We start from the raw sequence: 16,190 nt of genomic DNA, 5'->3' as shown, positions 1-16,190 counted from the left end.
GGGTTTTTGGACACTAGTAATCCTGCTGTTCCCTAAACCTCTTAACTATTCCTAGCTGCAAACAGTCAGTTGTTGCATGCAGGGGTACCTCGGTATTGTACTATGGCTCCCAAAGGCTCAGGATCAAAAGGGGCAAAAAATGCCAAAAAACAAAAGGGCTCCCCCTCGGATTCTGAGGACATGAGTCAGGCTATGCCGGTACTCTCCCCACCTAGTAGCCAAGTTGTGGCCGCCTTGGTTGAGCCAATAGGGGGGTCTGGTGCGGCGGCTGGCCCAGATCCACCCAACCCTGTGTTTGTCACAGAGGAAATGCTAGCTGCCTCGTTGGGTGGGCTAGAGGAAAGATTGGCGGCTATGTTCGCTAAGTCTTTACCAGGCAAGAAACGGACTAGATCCCCTTCGCCTAAATTTGTATCCTCAGATGCTGAAATTCTCTCGCCGGAGGAATTAGAGTTTCAGGAGGACCTACTGGACGAGAATCCAGAGGGTTCAGAAATTGAGGAATCTACTGTTGAAGAACCATTCTCAGCCTCCCAAGCGGAGAGTCTGTGGGTCCAGTCTTTGACAGATATGGTTCACTCAGCATTTAAGTTGCCTTTACCGGAGCGCCGGGGGCCGGTAGTTTCCTCTTTGGGCTCCTTAAGGGCGCCTTTGAACAACGCAGTTTTTCCGGTCCATCCTCTTTTGGAGGAATTAATTTTCCAGGATTGGGTACGACCAGACAGAATTTTTCTGCCGCCTAAAAAATTTTCTGTTATCTACCCGTTGGAAGAGAAGTTTGCCAAAAGATGGGCGCTCCCAGCTGTGGATGCTGCCATCTCATGTGTGAATAAATCACTAACTTGCCCGGTAGAAAACATTCAAATGTTTAAGGACCCGGTTGATAAACGTTTGGAGACTCTTTTAAAAGCCTCCTTTGCTACGGCAGGGGCAGTGGTACAGCCAGCAGTTGCTGCTATCGGTATCTGTCAAGCTTTAAAGGACCAGACTAAACAGATGCTTAAGGACATCCCTGCCCAGCAGGCAGAGGAGCTATCTGATATACCCAGAGCTCTATGCTTTGCGGTGGATGCTATAAAGGACTCTATTCAGCAAGCGTCTCGTTTATCACTATTTTTAGTGCATATGAGAAGACTCTTATGGTTAAAAAACTGGGCGGCCGAGCCCCCGTGCAAAAAGCTTCTGGCAGGTTTTCCCTTCCATGGAGGGCGACTCTTCGGAGAAGATCTGGATAAATACATTCAGACTATTTCGAGTGGTAAGAGTACGCTTTTACCAGTCAAAAAGAAGTTTCGGGGGCCTACATGTAAAAGGCAGCTTTCCCCGGCTTCGGGGCCCTCAAATTCCAGGCAGTACCGACGGCCTCCTGTACGATCAAACTTTAACAGCAAATCGCAGGGACAGGCCTCTGGCGGCAAGAAACCTTGGTATCGCAAACCAGCTAAGCCAGCCCCTAAGTCTGCCTTATGAAGAGGCGCCCCCACCCATGAGGGTGGGGGGAAGGCTTCACCTCTTTGCAGAGGTTTGGGAAGCCAATATTCCCGACGAATGGGTCCGGTCTACTGTGGCCGCAGGTTACAGACTAGAGTTTCTAAAAATCCCTCCTCCTCATTACCAGGAGTCAAGAGTACCAGGCGACCCTGTGAAAAAAGCCGCATTGATAGCGGCATTGAATCATCTGCTATGCCAAAAGGTGATAGTAGAAGTACCAGTCCGGGAACAGGGATTGGGGTTCTACTCCAACCTGTTTATCATCCCAAAGCCCAACGGCGATGTCAGGCCAATTTTGGACTTAAAGGGAGTGAATGCGTACCTAAAGGTCCGCTCATTCCGGATGGAAACTATTCGGTCAGCTGTCGCCGTGCTCCAGAAGGACGACTTTATGGCGTCCATAGACATAAAGGATGCTTACCTTCATGTGCCAATTTTTCAGCCACATCAAGTATTTCTACGCTTCTCGGTGGCTCAACGTCATTTCCAATTTATGGCGCTCCCTTTCGGGTTGGCTACGGCCCCCCGGGTATTCACGAAGGTCCTAGCCCCAATCCTAGCCAATCTAAGGACCCAAGGAGTCACGGTCTTGGCTTACCTGGACGACCTCTTGGTTGTAGACCACTCGTCTCCTGGCCTGGAGCGAGCAGTGGCCCTCACAGTTCAGTACCTCGAAAGGTTCGGCTGGGTCCTAAATCGAGACAAGTCAGCATTCCTGCCCACAAGGCAGCTGGAATATCTCGGCATGAGATTGGATACAGAACAACAAAAGGTGTTCCTACCCCTATTAAAGGTCAAGGCCATCAAAGAGCTAATACATATAGTTCTAAGAAAGAAAAGGCCAACTGTTCGCCTATGTATGCGACTACTAGGCAAGATGGTGGCCACATTCGAGGCGGTTCCATACGCTCAGAGCCACACTCGCATCCTGCAGGCAGCCATCCTGTCAGCATGGAGCAAGAGGCCTCAGGCCTTAGAAATTCCTTTGCCACTCTCACCAAGAGTGCGGCAAAGTCTATCTTGGTGGTTAAACCCTCAGAATCTCCTGAAGGGAAAGACTTTCAGTCCTGTGACCTGGAAAATAGTAACCACAGACGCCAGCCTGTTTGGCTGGGGAGCAATGTTGGAGGGTTGCACTCGCCAGGGCACTTGGGCAGCAGCAGAGAAGCAGTTGCCCATCAATATCTTGGAGCTCAGAGCTGCTCGACTAGCCCTCAAGGCTTGGACGTCCAAACTGCAGGGGTTCCCGGTGAGAATACAATCGGACAATGCCACGGCGGTGGCATACATAAATCACCAAGGGGGAACCAAGAGTCAAGCCGCTCAGAGAGAAGTGAGCTTGATTTTCTTGTGGGCAGAAGCCCATGTGCCCTGCATATCGGCTATATTCATTCCCGGAGTGGACAACCTACAGGCGGACTTCTTAAGTCGCCAGACTCTGTTGCCGGGGGAGTGGTCTCTGCATCCACAGGTCTTTCAGACACTCTGCCAGAAATGGGGAGTGCCGGACGTGGATATCATGGCATCGAGACTGAACAAGAAGCTAGACAGGTTCATGTCCCGCACAAGGGATCCCAGGGCCTGCGGAACCGATGCGTTAGTTTGCCCTTGGCATCAGTTCAAACTTCTTTATGCATTTCCCCCGCTCCAGTTACTACCCCGCCTGCTGCGCAGGATCAGGGTGGAGCACATACCAGTCATCCTGGTAGCTCCAGCATGGCCCAGAAGGGCATGGTACTCACTAATCCTAAAGATGGTAGTGGGAGACCCTTGGACTCTTCCTCTACGGCCAGACCTGCTATCGCAAGGTCCGATCCTCCACCCTGCCTTACGGCATCTAAATTTGACGGCCTGGAGGCTGAATCCCTGATTCTCAGGGGTAGAGGTCTGTCTCAGAAAGTAATCTCTACCCTAATCAGAGCCAGGAAACCGGTCTCTAGGGTGATTTATTACAGGGTCTGGAAGGCCTATGTAGGCTGGTGTGAGTCCAAGCGATGGCTTTCTCGCAAGTTTACCATCGATAGAGTATTAAGTTTTCTCCAGCTAGGAGTGGATAAAGGACTGGCATTAAGCACAATCAAAGGACAGATTTCAGCTTTGTCAGTGTGGTTTCAGCGGCCGCTGGCCACCCACTCGCTAGTTAAGACCTTCCTTCAAGGGGTCTTACGTATTAATCCTCCAGTTAAATCCCCGCTTTGTCCGTGGGATTTAAATCTTGTTCTGTCAAGTTTACAGAAACAACCGTTTGAGCCGTTGGCTGAAATTCCTTTGGTTTTACTGACAAGGAAGTTAGTATTTTTGGTCGCCATAGTTTCCGCAAGAAGAGTATCGGAACTGGCGGCCTTATCCTGTAAGGAACCATATCTTATTTTTCATAAGGACAAGGTCGTTCTCCGCCCTCATCCTTCCTTCCTACCAAAGGTTATATCCAGTTTTCATCTAAACCAGGATTTGGTATTACCATCCTTCTTCCCTAAACCTACTTCCAGAAAGGAAGGGTTGCTGCATACCTTGGATATTGTCAGGGCCATGAAGGCCTATCTTAAAGCTACAGAGAAGATCCGGAAAACAGATGTGTTGTTCATTTTACCGGATGGGCCCAAGAAGGGGCAGGCAGCTGCAAGATCCACCATCTCGAGATGGATTAAACAGTTAATAACTCAGGCCTACGGCTTGAAAGGGTTGCCTCCTCCGTTATCATTAAAGGCTCATTCTACTAGAGCCATGGGCGCCTCCTGGGCAGCACACCACCAGATCTCTATGGCTCAAGTTTGCAAGGCGGCAACCTGGTCTTCTGTCCACACGTTTACAAAATTCTACCAGTTGGACGTAAGAAGGAATACTGATACAGCCTTTGGGCAGGCAGTGCTGCAGGCTGCAGTTTGAGACCCTCGGATTCCGGGGGCTCCCTTTTGAGTTAAATTTAAAAATTTATTTTTTCTCAACTAAGTTGGATTTATTATGATTTGAGTATATCTCTAAATTAAATCCTTTTGTCTTGGGAAGATGTTCTCCCTCCCCTCATTGTAAGCATTGCTTTGGGACATCCCACATAGTAATGAATATGCCGCTCTGTGTCCCGTGATGTACGAGAAAGAAAAAGGGATTTTTAATACAGCTTACCTGTAAAATCCTTTTCTTGGAGTACATCACGGGACACAGAGCTCCCACCCCTCTTTTGGGGACCATTTTTGGGAGGCATACTGCTTGCTACAAAACTGAGGTACTCCTCCTATGGGAGGGGGTTATATAGGGAGGGGCACTTCCTGTTTGAGATTGCCAGTGTCCATCACCTGAAGGTACTCCATATAACCCACATAGTAATGAATATGCCGCTCTGTGTCCCGTGATGTACTCCAAGAAAAGGATTTTACAGGTAAGCTGTATTAAAAATCCCTTTTTTTCAGTGTGGCAGGGCACATGCTGAGAGGCCACTTCCATCACACAATGGAGTTTCTATGAAAGGGTGTACTTTGTCAGAAACCATGTTCACAAACCAGCGGTTTTCCAGCAAGACATTGTCCAAAGCATCACACTGCCTCTGCTATCTTGTCTTCTTCCCATAGTGTATTCTGGTGCCATCTCTTCCCCAGGGAAGCGATGCCAATGCACCTGGCCATCCACATTATGTAAAAGAAAACATGATTACTCAAACCAGGACACCTTTCAATGCTCCACGGTCCAGTTCCATTATAGGTAATTTTGCCTGTGGACATGGGTCAGCATGGGTACCCTCACCTGCCCCATACGCAACAAACTGCAATGCACTGTGTGTTCTGACACCCTTCTATTGGAAACCAGCATTAACTTTTTCATCAATTTGAGCTACAGTATCTCTTCTATTGAATCGGACCACATAGGCTAGCTTTTGCTTCCCTTGTGCATCAGTGAGCCTTCACTGCCCATGACCCTGTCTCCAGTTCACCAGCTTTCCTTCCCTTCCTTCCACTTTTGGTAGGTCCTTACTGCCGCAGACCAGTAACATCCTACAAGAGCTGCAGTTTGACTTGCTCTTACACAGTCATTTAGCCATTACAATTTGGCCTATGTCAAAGTCGCTCAAATCCATTTTTTCCTGCTTTTAGCGCATTAGCTTCATGGACAACCTGGTGACTTGCTGCCTAATATATCACACCCACTTTCAGGTGCCATTGTAACAAGATAATCAATCAATGTTATTGATTTTTACCTGTCAGTGGTCATTATTATATGGCTGATTTGGTGTATAAGTATGCATTTTGGCATGTAAGTATGCATGCTGTGCAGCGTTAAGTGCATCAGATGCAGTGCATTAAAATATTCATTGATCATTTCTATCTTTTTAGAAATCCTGATATTTTCAGAGCAAATTTAGACCCCTTTCACACTGGGGCCACCCATGCCTTAGCGGTAAAGCGCTGCTCGTTTTTAGTGGCGCTTTTCGGACAATTTTAACCATCGCTAGCAACCGATGAAGGGGTTAAATACCTGTGTTGTGTCGATTCAATAGCGCTTTTCATTGCAGTGGGCAAGGGTGTTTTGGGAGCTCTGTATACAGCGCTTCCTAACGGCCCCATAGATGCTGCTTGCAGGACTTTTTTTTAACATCCTGCAAGTTCACCGCCATCGTGTGAAAGCTTTCACATTTGGCCAGCATTGGAAGCTGTTTACAGGTGCTATTTCTAGCGCTAAAATGCCTGAAAACAGCCTAAATGTGAAAGGGGTCTTAGTGTGTTCCATAACACGCATGGCAACCTCACTCGTTTGTCTTAATTTCCCATTTCAAGACTTATGGATTTCTTTGCCCTGACTGTTGCTGTGTCAAAATAGTAACAGAGTGCAGCGGTCAGTAGTAAGTAATGCAGGGCAGGGTTAACAACACTGTCGTGTTTGTGTTTTTTTTTTACATGTTCTGTTGGGGCGATTTTTCTGCTGTAACAGGAAGTGAGAGGAAATCCTCTCCAAAAGTGGAAATCCCCTCTTATAATTTGTGGTGACATCAAGTGTCTGTATTGCATGACCAACACTCTTGCTGCTTTGTTCTGGTGACTTTTTTATGATTTTTGTAACAGTGGCCACTAGAATCAAGAGGGGTAAATCTGCTCCATGAGGTAACGGACCGCAATAAAAACCCGTCGGGGTCTAACCTTTGTGTCATATGACACAGCTGAGGGGAGACCTGGGCTGTCTTTTCTTATTCTGCCGTGCCCCGCTACATTAAAGGTCTCTTGTGTAAACTACAGCAAGGGAAAAAGGGGTACATTTGTGCTTTGATACTGACCCCTGAATTCTTCATTACCTATTACTGACCTGGCACTGTTACTACTGAACTCTACGTTACTTAGTGCGGATTTTTGCACCCTTCACTGTGTTACACACTTCTAATCTCTGAACTCACTTCTGACCCCTGCACTTTGCATTACTCCTGACCACTACACCCTGTTAATCCTGACCCCTGCATTGTGTAATGCATACTGTTGACCTCCGTAGCTGCGTTACGTACTACTGAACTCCGTTTATACTGACCCGTGAACACAAAATCATTTTTTTTTTTTTCAAATAAAGTTTTATCCACCTGGTGATCTTTGACTTCTTTTACTTTGATTCCGGCAGATCTCCGCCTCTCCAGGGTTTCCTACCCCCTGCTTTAAACAATGGTAGACTTCTGCATTTTAGAGTATCCAGCTTTGCTTCCATCTAGTCATCGAATGGGTTAAGCAGCATGTTGCGAGTTGGTTACCTTGAGCTATTTACCAGTGTGAAGGATTTGAGCAGCAGAGATATTTATTTTACAAATTTAGTTTGGAAAAAAACATTTGGCTGGCTTGTGCAGCTGAGAATAATTTTTCTCCGCACAGTAATCTATACTTCATTTCCCCCGCCGTTCGTAAATCATCTGTCATCTCCTCTAGATCAGCATTTCCATTCTACCATTGTTCGCAAATAAGTCATTGGCTGCTGTAAAATAAATTTAAAGGGTCAGTTTATTCAAAACTGGTACTTCAGCATTGGGTAGATAACTGGAGAGCTAAACCATCAAAATGTTTTCTTGTGTCTCTGGGGTCTCTGGTGGTGAGATCTCTGTGCTTGTGTTTCCAGGCCTTCCATGGCCATTGCAAACACTGGTGGAGAGATTACATAACCGGTGCCCCGTGGAGATAAATCAATCTAGCAGGTTTCTCGTGCCACTTGAGTCCACCTATAACTATATTTTTTATTGCTAGACTGAAGCTTTGTGTTTAATCTTCTATCTGTTGTTTTTTTTTTTTTTCTCAAATAAGAGGTTTGGAATACTTGTTTGAGATCTGTCTTATTTAGCACTCTTGGCAATAGTCCTTGGACCCTTATACAGCTATTTATATTCCTTGGTGAACCACTGGTGCCCACACTGGAGTGATTTTCAGCCCAGAGAATGAGGTTTGCTCCTTAGAGTGGTAATGAAGTAAACCTTTCCTAAATTGGATCAAAATAAAACCACTTGAAAGCATTTTATTTTTAATTTATTTTTGTTGTTAATAAATTGTTCTTTGGCCATACTGCTTTATTCCAGTTCTCTCTTTGACACCGGGACATAAAGTGTTAGTAAAGAAAAAAAAAATTCTTTTAAAATAACAAACATGTTATTCTTACCTCCCTCCACTATGCAGTTCGTTTTGCACAGGGTGGCCACGATCCACATCTTCTGGGGTCCCTTGGCGGCTGTCTCTGGTCCTCCCCGCAAGTACTGACCACAGTCATGCGAGAGTGCTCGCATAATGGTGAGTAATTGCGGGCGCGCTCCCGTGATACAGCGAGCTCACTGTATCACTCGGCCTCGGCGCGACACGTCACTGGATGTGATGGACTGCAGCGCCAGTCAATGGCTGTGCTGTTCTCAATCAATCTGCTCTAGCCAATCAGCGGCCAGGCTGAGCGGTGAAGAGGATCTCAGGAACGCGCGCCGGTCTTTCGACGGGTCAGGTAAGTAAAACGGGGGACGGGGACGGGGGGGGGGGTTGGTATACACCGAAGTTTTTTAACCTTAATGCATAGATTGCATTAAGGTGAACAAACATTTTTCTTTACAACTTCTTTTAAGCCAGCCATAAATGGTTTGAACCTTGGCCGGTTCATCAGGGATTGGCTGAGATTTGAGGCATCTATGGGCAGGCTGATTGTGACCAAGTTGATCCATCAGTCGACTTTGGTACAAACAGCAGGTCAGATTTTTACAAGCATTTATTGTTGGCAGATATAGCCACTAGCCATAATAACTGTGCTTTCCTGGCAGGGATGGCTCCTCGAGCCCCCATTGGGAGAACACAATGGCTCCATGGGAGGTATTCCACCATCCAACACAGTGGCAAATCCGTGGTTGCAGGAAAGAAAATGCATCATCTTTGGCCTGCCTTATGGGGTCCTCCGTGAGTTTTCACAACAGTTCTCCTACTTTGTACTGCAAATTTATGTGCAGCTGTTCAGAGAACCACACACAGCCAGCGGGAGGAGGACACAAGCACGTTCCTCCTCGGCCATAGTGATGATTGACGTAGCTCTGTGTCCCTCTTGCGATGCCTGTGCTGCTCTCTGAGCTGCTTCACCTAAAGTTGTAGTGCATAGCAGGATTGCGGTGACTGGCATGGGGCTTTATGGGTGAATATTGGTAGACTACTTTTGAGATTTGGTTTTAACATCTGATTGGTGTTCCAAATATTTAGTAGTGTAGTGACTACATCTTCATTTACTCAGTGTCGGGTGTATGGACAATATAAATGACTTGAATCTGTCTGCCTGCTTATATCTGTGACCCACGTAAGGTCTTGATTGCTTGGAGTAAAATCTAAAATATCCACGGAGATCTGTCATTGACAATTTGAGTTTTTTATTTTTTTGGTGGAGTTTAGGAATTATCAAGCTGTGGATGGAACAAAAAGGAAAAATACAGTTCTGCACCAAATGCCGTGGCCTTCACTAGACGATTTAACCAAGTGAGTCTAATTTAAAAAATTGGTTTCTGTTGATGTCATTTATTTGCAGGCTGCTTTAGTTGCTTGTGTGCATACAGCTTTTCTGACTGTACGTAAAAGTGTGTTCCCATAAAAATGATCCTGCCCTTAAAGTGTAAAGGCAACATTCTTTTTTAATATTATTAGTGTGGAAGGTTTGGACCGGACCCTCTTTCAGTTTTTGTGTCTAAGCTGAGAACATTCATCCCTCCTTCCATTGTCACGGAACCCGCAAGTGTAAAATAGAAAATGCTTGCGTTATCGTTCTAGCAAAAAAGGAACATCCCCATATTTTGACACCTGTTCCTAAAACAGCCTATTAAGAGGAGCATTCTATTCCCTTTAGAGAGATTTCCACTAATTTTCTGTTGTGTCTCCAGGACATGAAGTTAATGGAAACATTTGTACAGTGTATGGCCTGCCTTAGGGTTATTGTCCTGCTCCACCACTCAACTTCTAAGCTTAAGCTGGTGGATAGCCACCATGACCTTATCCTTTAAGATATTTTGGTAAACATGGTTATTTTCCCCAATGGCAAGTGGCTCAGGCCCTGAGGAAGTGTAGCAAGCCCTCCACCATACTGCTTGAAATTCTCCACATTTTGTCATATTGCAACCAAAAATGTAAATGTATTTATTTGGGATTTTTTGTAATAGACCAACACAAAGTGGCACAGAATTGTGGACGTAAAAGGAAATTGATGGTTTTCAATTCTTTTTACAAATATCTAAAAAGGTGTAGCATGCATTTTTATTCGGCCTCCCCTCGAATCAAAACCTTGTAGAAAAACCTTTCGTTGCAATTACAGCTGCAAGTCTTTTTGGGATGTCTCTACTAGCTTTGCACATCTGGAGAGTGAAACTTTTGCCCATTATTCTTTGTAAAACGGCTCAAGCTGTCTGACTGGATGGAGAGTGTCTGTGAACAGCATTTTTCAAGTCTTACTACAGTTTCTCAATGGGATTTAGGTCTCGACTTTTACTTGGCCATTCTAACACATGAATATACTTTGATCCAAACCATTCCGTTGTAGCTCTGTATCTTTAGGGTTGTTCTGCTGGAAGGTGAACCTCCTCCCCAGTCTCAAGTCTTTTTTGCAGACTTTTGCAAGATTTTCTTTAAAGATTGCCCTGCATTTGGCTCTATCCATCTTCCTATTAACTATGACTAGCTTCCCTGTCCCTGCTGAAGAAAAGCTTCCCCGAACCTAATGCTGCCACCACCATGTTTCATGGTGGGGATGGTGTGTTCAGGGTGGCATGCAGTTCTAATTTTCCACCACACATAGCGTTTTGCTTTTAGGCCAAAAAGTTAAATTTTGGTCTCATCTGACCACCTTCTTCCACATGTTTGCTGTGTCTCCCACATGGCTTCTCTCAAACTGCAAACGGGACTTCTTATGGCTTTCTTTCAACACTGGCTTTCTTCTTGCCACTTTTCTATAAAGGCCAGATTTGTGGAGTGCATGACTAATAGTTGTCCTTTGGACAGTTTCTCCCACCTGAGCTGTAGATCTCTTCAGCTCCTCCAGAGTTACCATGGGCCCATTCTCTGAATAATGCTGTCCTTGCCCAGCCAGTCGGTTTAGGTGGACAGTCATGTCTTGGTATATTTGCAGTTGTGCCATACTCTTTCCATTTTCGGATGATGGATTGAACAGTGCTCCGTGAGATGTTCAAAGCTCAGGATATTTTTTTTATAACCTAACCCTGCTTTAAACTTCTCCACAACTTTATCCCTGACTTGTGTGATGTGTTTTTTGGCCTTCATGATGCTGTTTGTTCACCAAGGTTCTCTAACAAACCTCTGAGGGCTTCAGAGAACAGCTGTATTTATACAGAGATTGAATTACACACAGGTGGACTCGATTTACTAATCAACTTCTGAAGGCAATTGGTTCCATTAGATTTTAGTTAGGGGTATCGGAGTAAAGGGGGTTGAATACAAATACATGCCACACTTCTCAGAAATGTATTTGTAAACAATTTTGAAAAAAAATATTTATCCTTTTTCCTTCCACTTCACAATTATGTGCCACTTTGTGTTGGTCTATAATGCAAAATCGCACCAATTTACGTTTTTGGTTGTAACATGACAAAATGTTGAACATTTTAAGGGGTATGAATACTGTACATAGTGCCGAGTATTTTTCCTGAACAGTTCAACTGTTTCATCAGTCCACAAAATATTTTACCAGTAGCGTTGCGGTTTGCCAAGGTGTTCTTTGGCAAACTTCGGGTTCGCAACAATTTTTTTTTTTTTTTTTTTTTTTTTTTTTTGGAGGGCATCGGCTTCCTCTTTGGTGTTTTGCCATTAACAAAGCAACCCCAAATCATAACATTTCCACCACCATGCTTCAGTTGGTGTGAGATTCTTCTCCTGAAATGCTGTTCTCTTTGGTGTGCATCCAACATGTCAGTTTATATGGCCAAACAACTCTTATCTTTGATTCATCGGTCCACAGCACATTATTCTGGAAGGCTTGGTCTTTATATATTCACTGGCAAACTGTAGTCTTGCTCTAACTTCCTTTTAAAGAAGACCTGTTCCTGAAGTGTAAGTTCTAATCATTGGTACCTAATTTGGAACTTCTAGTTCTACTTTAATGGATTTGAGATAGTGGTAAATGTAGAAGGGTGTGTTCTTCTTTTTTATTTTTTTATTTTTTTTTCACACATTGCAAATCTACCATTTTTACTTATTTTAGTTAAATTATGAGTGATTATAGCGTGTCAATTTTATGTGTAATTTGTTCAGATATATCCACTTTATTTGTAGGCATTGTGTGAATGAAGATCTTATATTTGGCTGTTTATATAATGAAGAAAGTCAACTATTTCCATGAGTTGTACGTATTTTTTGCACATGAATGTATAGCGCTCAATCTTTCATCACATATGCTCAGGCACTTAGTGCAGGTGTCAAGTTCTGACGAGGTACAAGTTTACATTTGTAATTGTCAGATGAGAGAGGGCTCCATACCATAACTTCATCAGTCATTGGGGGCCTTGAGCTGGGCTCCCTCACAAAGTAACGTTTTTTTTTATTTTTTTGCTGCACACAGATGAGGCGAGTCGGGAGGCTTCTGCAGCGGCCAGATTTTTTATTTTTTTTTCTCTCAGGAAATTACCGTTCCTGTTTGAAGGTTTTGCTTCCAAAAACAACACCAGTTATTTAACTTAAACTTTCCTTATGTTTGTTGGGTAAGAGGGAGATCGGAATATCCACTCCTATATAGAAGCTGATGAAAAGAGGTGATTGGAAATTTTTGGCTGAAAGATTCCAGATCGTTTCCGTAACCAGCCATGACGTACAAAGCACAGGAATAGTTTTATGGTAAAGCTGTATAAATGCTCCTTCATAAAGTAAAGGCATCTGCGTCAGAGTTGGGAATAATGTAATTATCCCTCTGGGGAGAGTGTCACATTCTTCTGAGTCCGTTATGAGTTACCTTGATAATGGTGCTAATCATTAAAACATAAAAGTGGTATTTTTAGCTGAACAACTTCACATTTGTGTGAATAAAATTGTAATGTAAAAGTTTGAGGCTGGGTTGACACCGCAGCACGCTACGGTGTGTCTCCATTCAGTTTCGATTTCAGCCCAAATTTATTGCTCAATTCGGACCTGAAACTGACTAAAAGGCACAGCGCTCTTGTGCAATTCCCCCCGGAGCCACTGCGCAGATGTGTGACCTGGCTCCATAAAGAGCTGGTCACAATCTCCTGCTATGCAAATTGGATGCAGGAAAATCCACATCCTATTTGCATAGGTGTGAACCCAGCTTAAGGCTTTAAAATGGTATCTCAAATTTGCCATAGTGCATAGCTTCACAATGCGTGGCTGCTGCAGCAAGATGTGGACATTGATCGTTGCAGGGAGAGCAGACACGATGGACAATTTATTAAACTGATGCAGGTGGAGAGACAGGTTTGTACATCCTGGCAGTGTCTAAGGCAATACTGTATATTTCCCTCTCCTTTCCACTGGTTACTGCTTGTTACAAATTCCCTTTTGAATAAAATAATACGAAGTGTATAAAGGGATGACAAAAGGATCTGGGTTGATATTAATATTAGGCAGTAATTTACTTAAGCTGGCCAAAGGTGGATTGACATTCGGCTGGTTCAGCAGGTTGCAGCCGCTGATCATTGTGTTCTCACAGCGGACAGTCCCATTGTCAGAATACAGTATCGCAGTGGGGAGGTCTCCTCTATCCACCTCGCTTGTATGGAGAAAGAATCCTTGTTTTTGTTTTTTTTTTCATTTAGCTCTCTGGCTGAATGTAAAAAAAAATGGTCAGCTTAATGCTACCCAGGATACTTATGCCAATGTCACAAAGTCACTTAGGCAAAGCTGAAGTGGGCTATAACAGACACTTGAACCTATAAAGTAAGTGGACTTGCTTTAATGGATAAGTACGCCTTTGGGAACATGGGATTCTGCTGCCTCTGTGTGACAACAGTATAGGGAGAAGTTTCCCTTACCAGCTATCCCTTTTTAAAAAGAGCTGGGCTACGCCCACATGGCTGTGTCATTCATTCAGAGTTCTGTGAATAAACTTAAAATACCGACATCATTTTGCAGTGCTGTTTAGCATTGTGGTAGTTTGATTCTTCCTGTCCATGTGAACCTGCCTGCCTGTACATCGTGCGGCATACACGGACAGTCTGCTGGAGTCATGCAGCGTGTCCTGTAGGTTTAATTTTCAGCCTAGCAGAAATTTTCTGTAGCTGTTGCACCAATCGTGTTGCACCACTAAGCTGGTCATGAGTGGTGCAACAGCTACAGAAGATTTCTGCTGGGCTGAAAGTTAAATCTACCTAAAACAAAGATGTCGGTCTTGGATAAGCGTTTTCAAACCCTTGACAGACACATTTTTAATCGTGAGTCCTAATTTTCTGTAAAATGATTACAAGACTCCTGGAAATAAGTGTTACTAATGGTTTTACTGCTGGTACCTGTTCTTTTGATTTTTCTGTCCCTGAAAGAACTTGGTTTAAATGAGTTATGCTGAAAATGAATTCATAGTGGTTATATGTACTCTCTTCAGGTTGTTAAAATGGTAGAAAACCCAAAAGCTAACATTTTATTATATTGCAGCTTAGCAATTCTTGGCAGTGATGGCTGCATTAATTTTCTTAGGTGTTTGTTCTTCTATTCTCACCTGGTGATTCTGAACGCAAGTCTGTTTTTCAACAGACCAAGCTGTCTTCCAGATGTATCAGTTTACAGGGATGAGACAAACCATTTACCACTGTAGGGTGCTTAAAATGATCAGCTTTCATTTATGTTAAACCTTTATTCCCCCCCCCCCCCCCCCAGAATCTGACCTCCGTTTGTTAATGAATCTAAATCTGCTAGTACATTAACACTCCCCTCCCCCAAACTAGTATGCTGCTGTTTGCTGTGCTCCTTCCAGAGTGGGCCACTTTAATACAGGAGGTATGTTACTGGTCAGATCACCAGGTGGAAACAGGGGGGGCCTAAAAAAAAGGAAAACTAAAGCAGTGGCCACATCTGTTTGGTAAGCTGCAATATATTACATTTTGGGGTTATTACCGCTTTAGCAATAAAAATGTGAAACAAATGTGTTTTTTGGTTCAGGAAAATTTTCTGAAATGTGAAAGCTTTTCACATTGTGAATGTATGCAAAGGCACTGAAAACTTTTTCTGGTTTATGTGACACTCTTTAGTATAGCTTTCATACAAAAACAAGAAATATAGATTATGCAAAAAAGGTGGCAATCTAAGCAAGTCTCCATTGACAGCTGAAGTTGGAGAGACCACAATACCATAAAGCAGGGGTCTCAAATCTTTCTAAAGGAAGGGCCAGTCTACTGTCCTTCAGACTTTATGGGTGCTGGACTGTAGGCATTGATAATAGACTTTGCCTCAGGCTTGGTGGTCAGTGGGAGTAAAGAAAATACATAGCACCCCTGTGGTCAGTTGGAGAAAATGGTGCCCCATCACTGTTATTGGCAGGAGGAATAGTGTCCCATTGTAGGTGCCAGTGGGTAAAATGGTGCTTCATGGTTGGTGTCAGAGGGAGAAATAGTTCCTCAATCACTGGGGTCAGTGGGAGGAATAGTGCCCCATCATTGGTGTCAGAAGGAGGAATTATGACCCACTATTGGTGTCAGTGTTGGGGGGGGGGGGGGGCGTTTTTGAGTGCCTCATGTCAGTGGGCGGAATAGTGCCATGGGGGCCAGATAAAGGCAGGTGAAGGGCTGCAGTTTGAAGATCACTGCCCTAAAAGAAAATACTCCCCCCTCATCTACATCTGTACACAATGGTTTAAACATCTTGAAGCCTAAGCTAAGATTTTTTTTTTTTAATTCTTTTGGAACGCGGTGTGGGGGAAGGGTCAATTTTTTTTTAGGTTTCGGTTTGTCTGTGACCCCATTGAGAAATTTTCCTTGCTTCCTGAGTTTGTGATGCCTGCACAAGAAAAAAAACATGGACAATAATGAAAACCATATCGGATTTGTTTTAACCCACTTCTGCTCTGCTAAAAATTATTTCAACTGACGGGAAAGATGGATACATCTCCCCAAAGGGACACTGAAGCCTGATAAGGACTTTACAACTTCTCCCCTCTAGCTAAAAAAAAAAAAAGTGGAGTTGGCCTTTATTTGTTGTCTTTTAACAATGTACGAGATGTAGAAATCTATTCCTGCAATGAAAACCTAAAACAAAGCCGCCGGTAGAATAGTGTTCCTAAAGTATGAAAAT

The 16,190-nt window shown here is 44.0% G+C and overlaps 1 protein-coding gene across 1 annotated transcript in view; it reads left to right on the top strand.

Annotated features, from left to right (window-relative positions):
- Positions 1–16,190, top strand: part of RALGPS2 (Ral GEF with PH domain and SH3 binding motif 2) — a 281,112-nt gene that overhangs the window by 121,126 nt on the left and 143,796 nt on the right. Inside the window, exon 7 of the mRNA XM_040360339.1 lies at positions 9,354–9,437. Within this exon, the coding sequence (XP_040216273.1) occupies positions 9,354–9,437 (84 nt within the window). The remainder of the gene's footprint in view (positions 1–9,353; positions 9,438–16,190) is intronic.

This window comes from Rana temporaria, chromosome 7 (genome assembly GCF_905171775.1).
Source record: "Rana temporaria chromosome 7, aRanTem1.1, whole genome shotgun sequence".
NCBI lineage: Eukaryota > Metazoa > Chordata > Amphibia > Anura > Ranidae > Rana > Rana temporaria.
The sequence above is the reverse complement of the archived record's forward strand: the minus strand, read 5'-3'. Positions and strand labels throughout refer to the sequence as shown.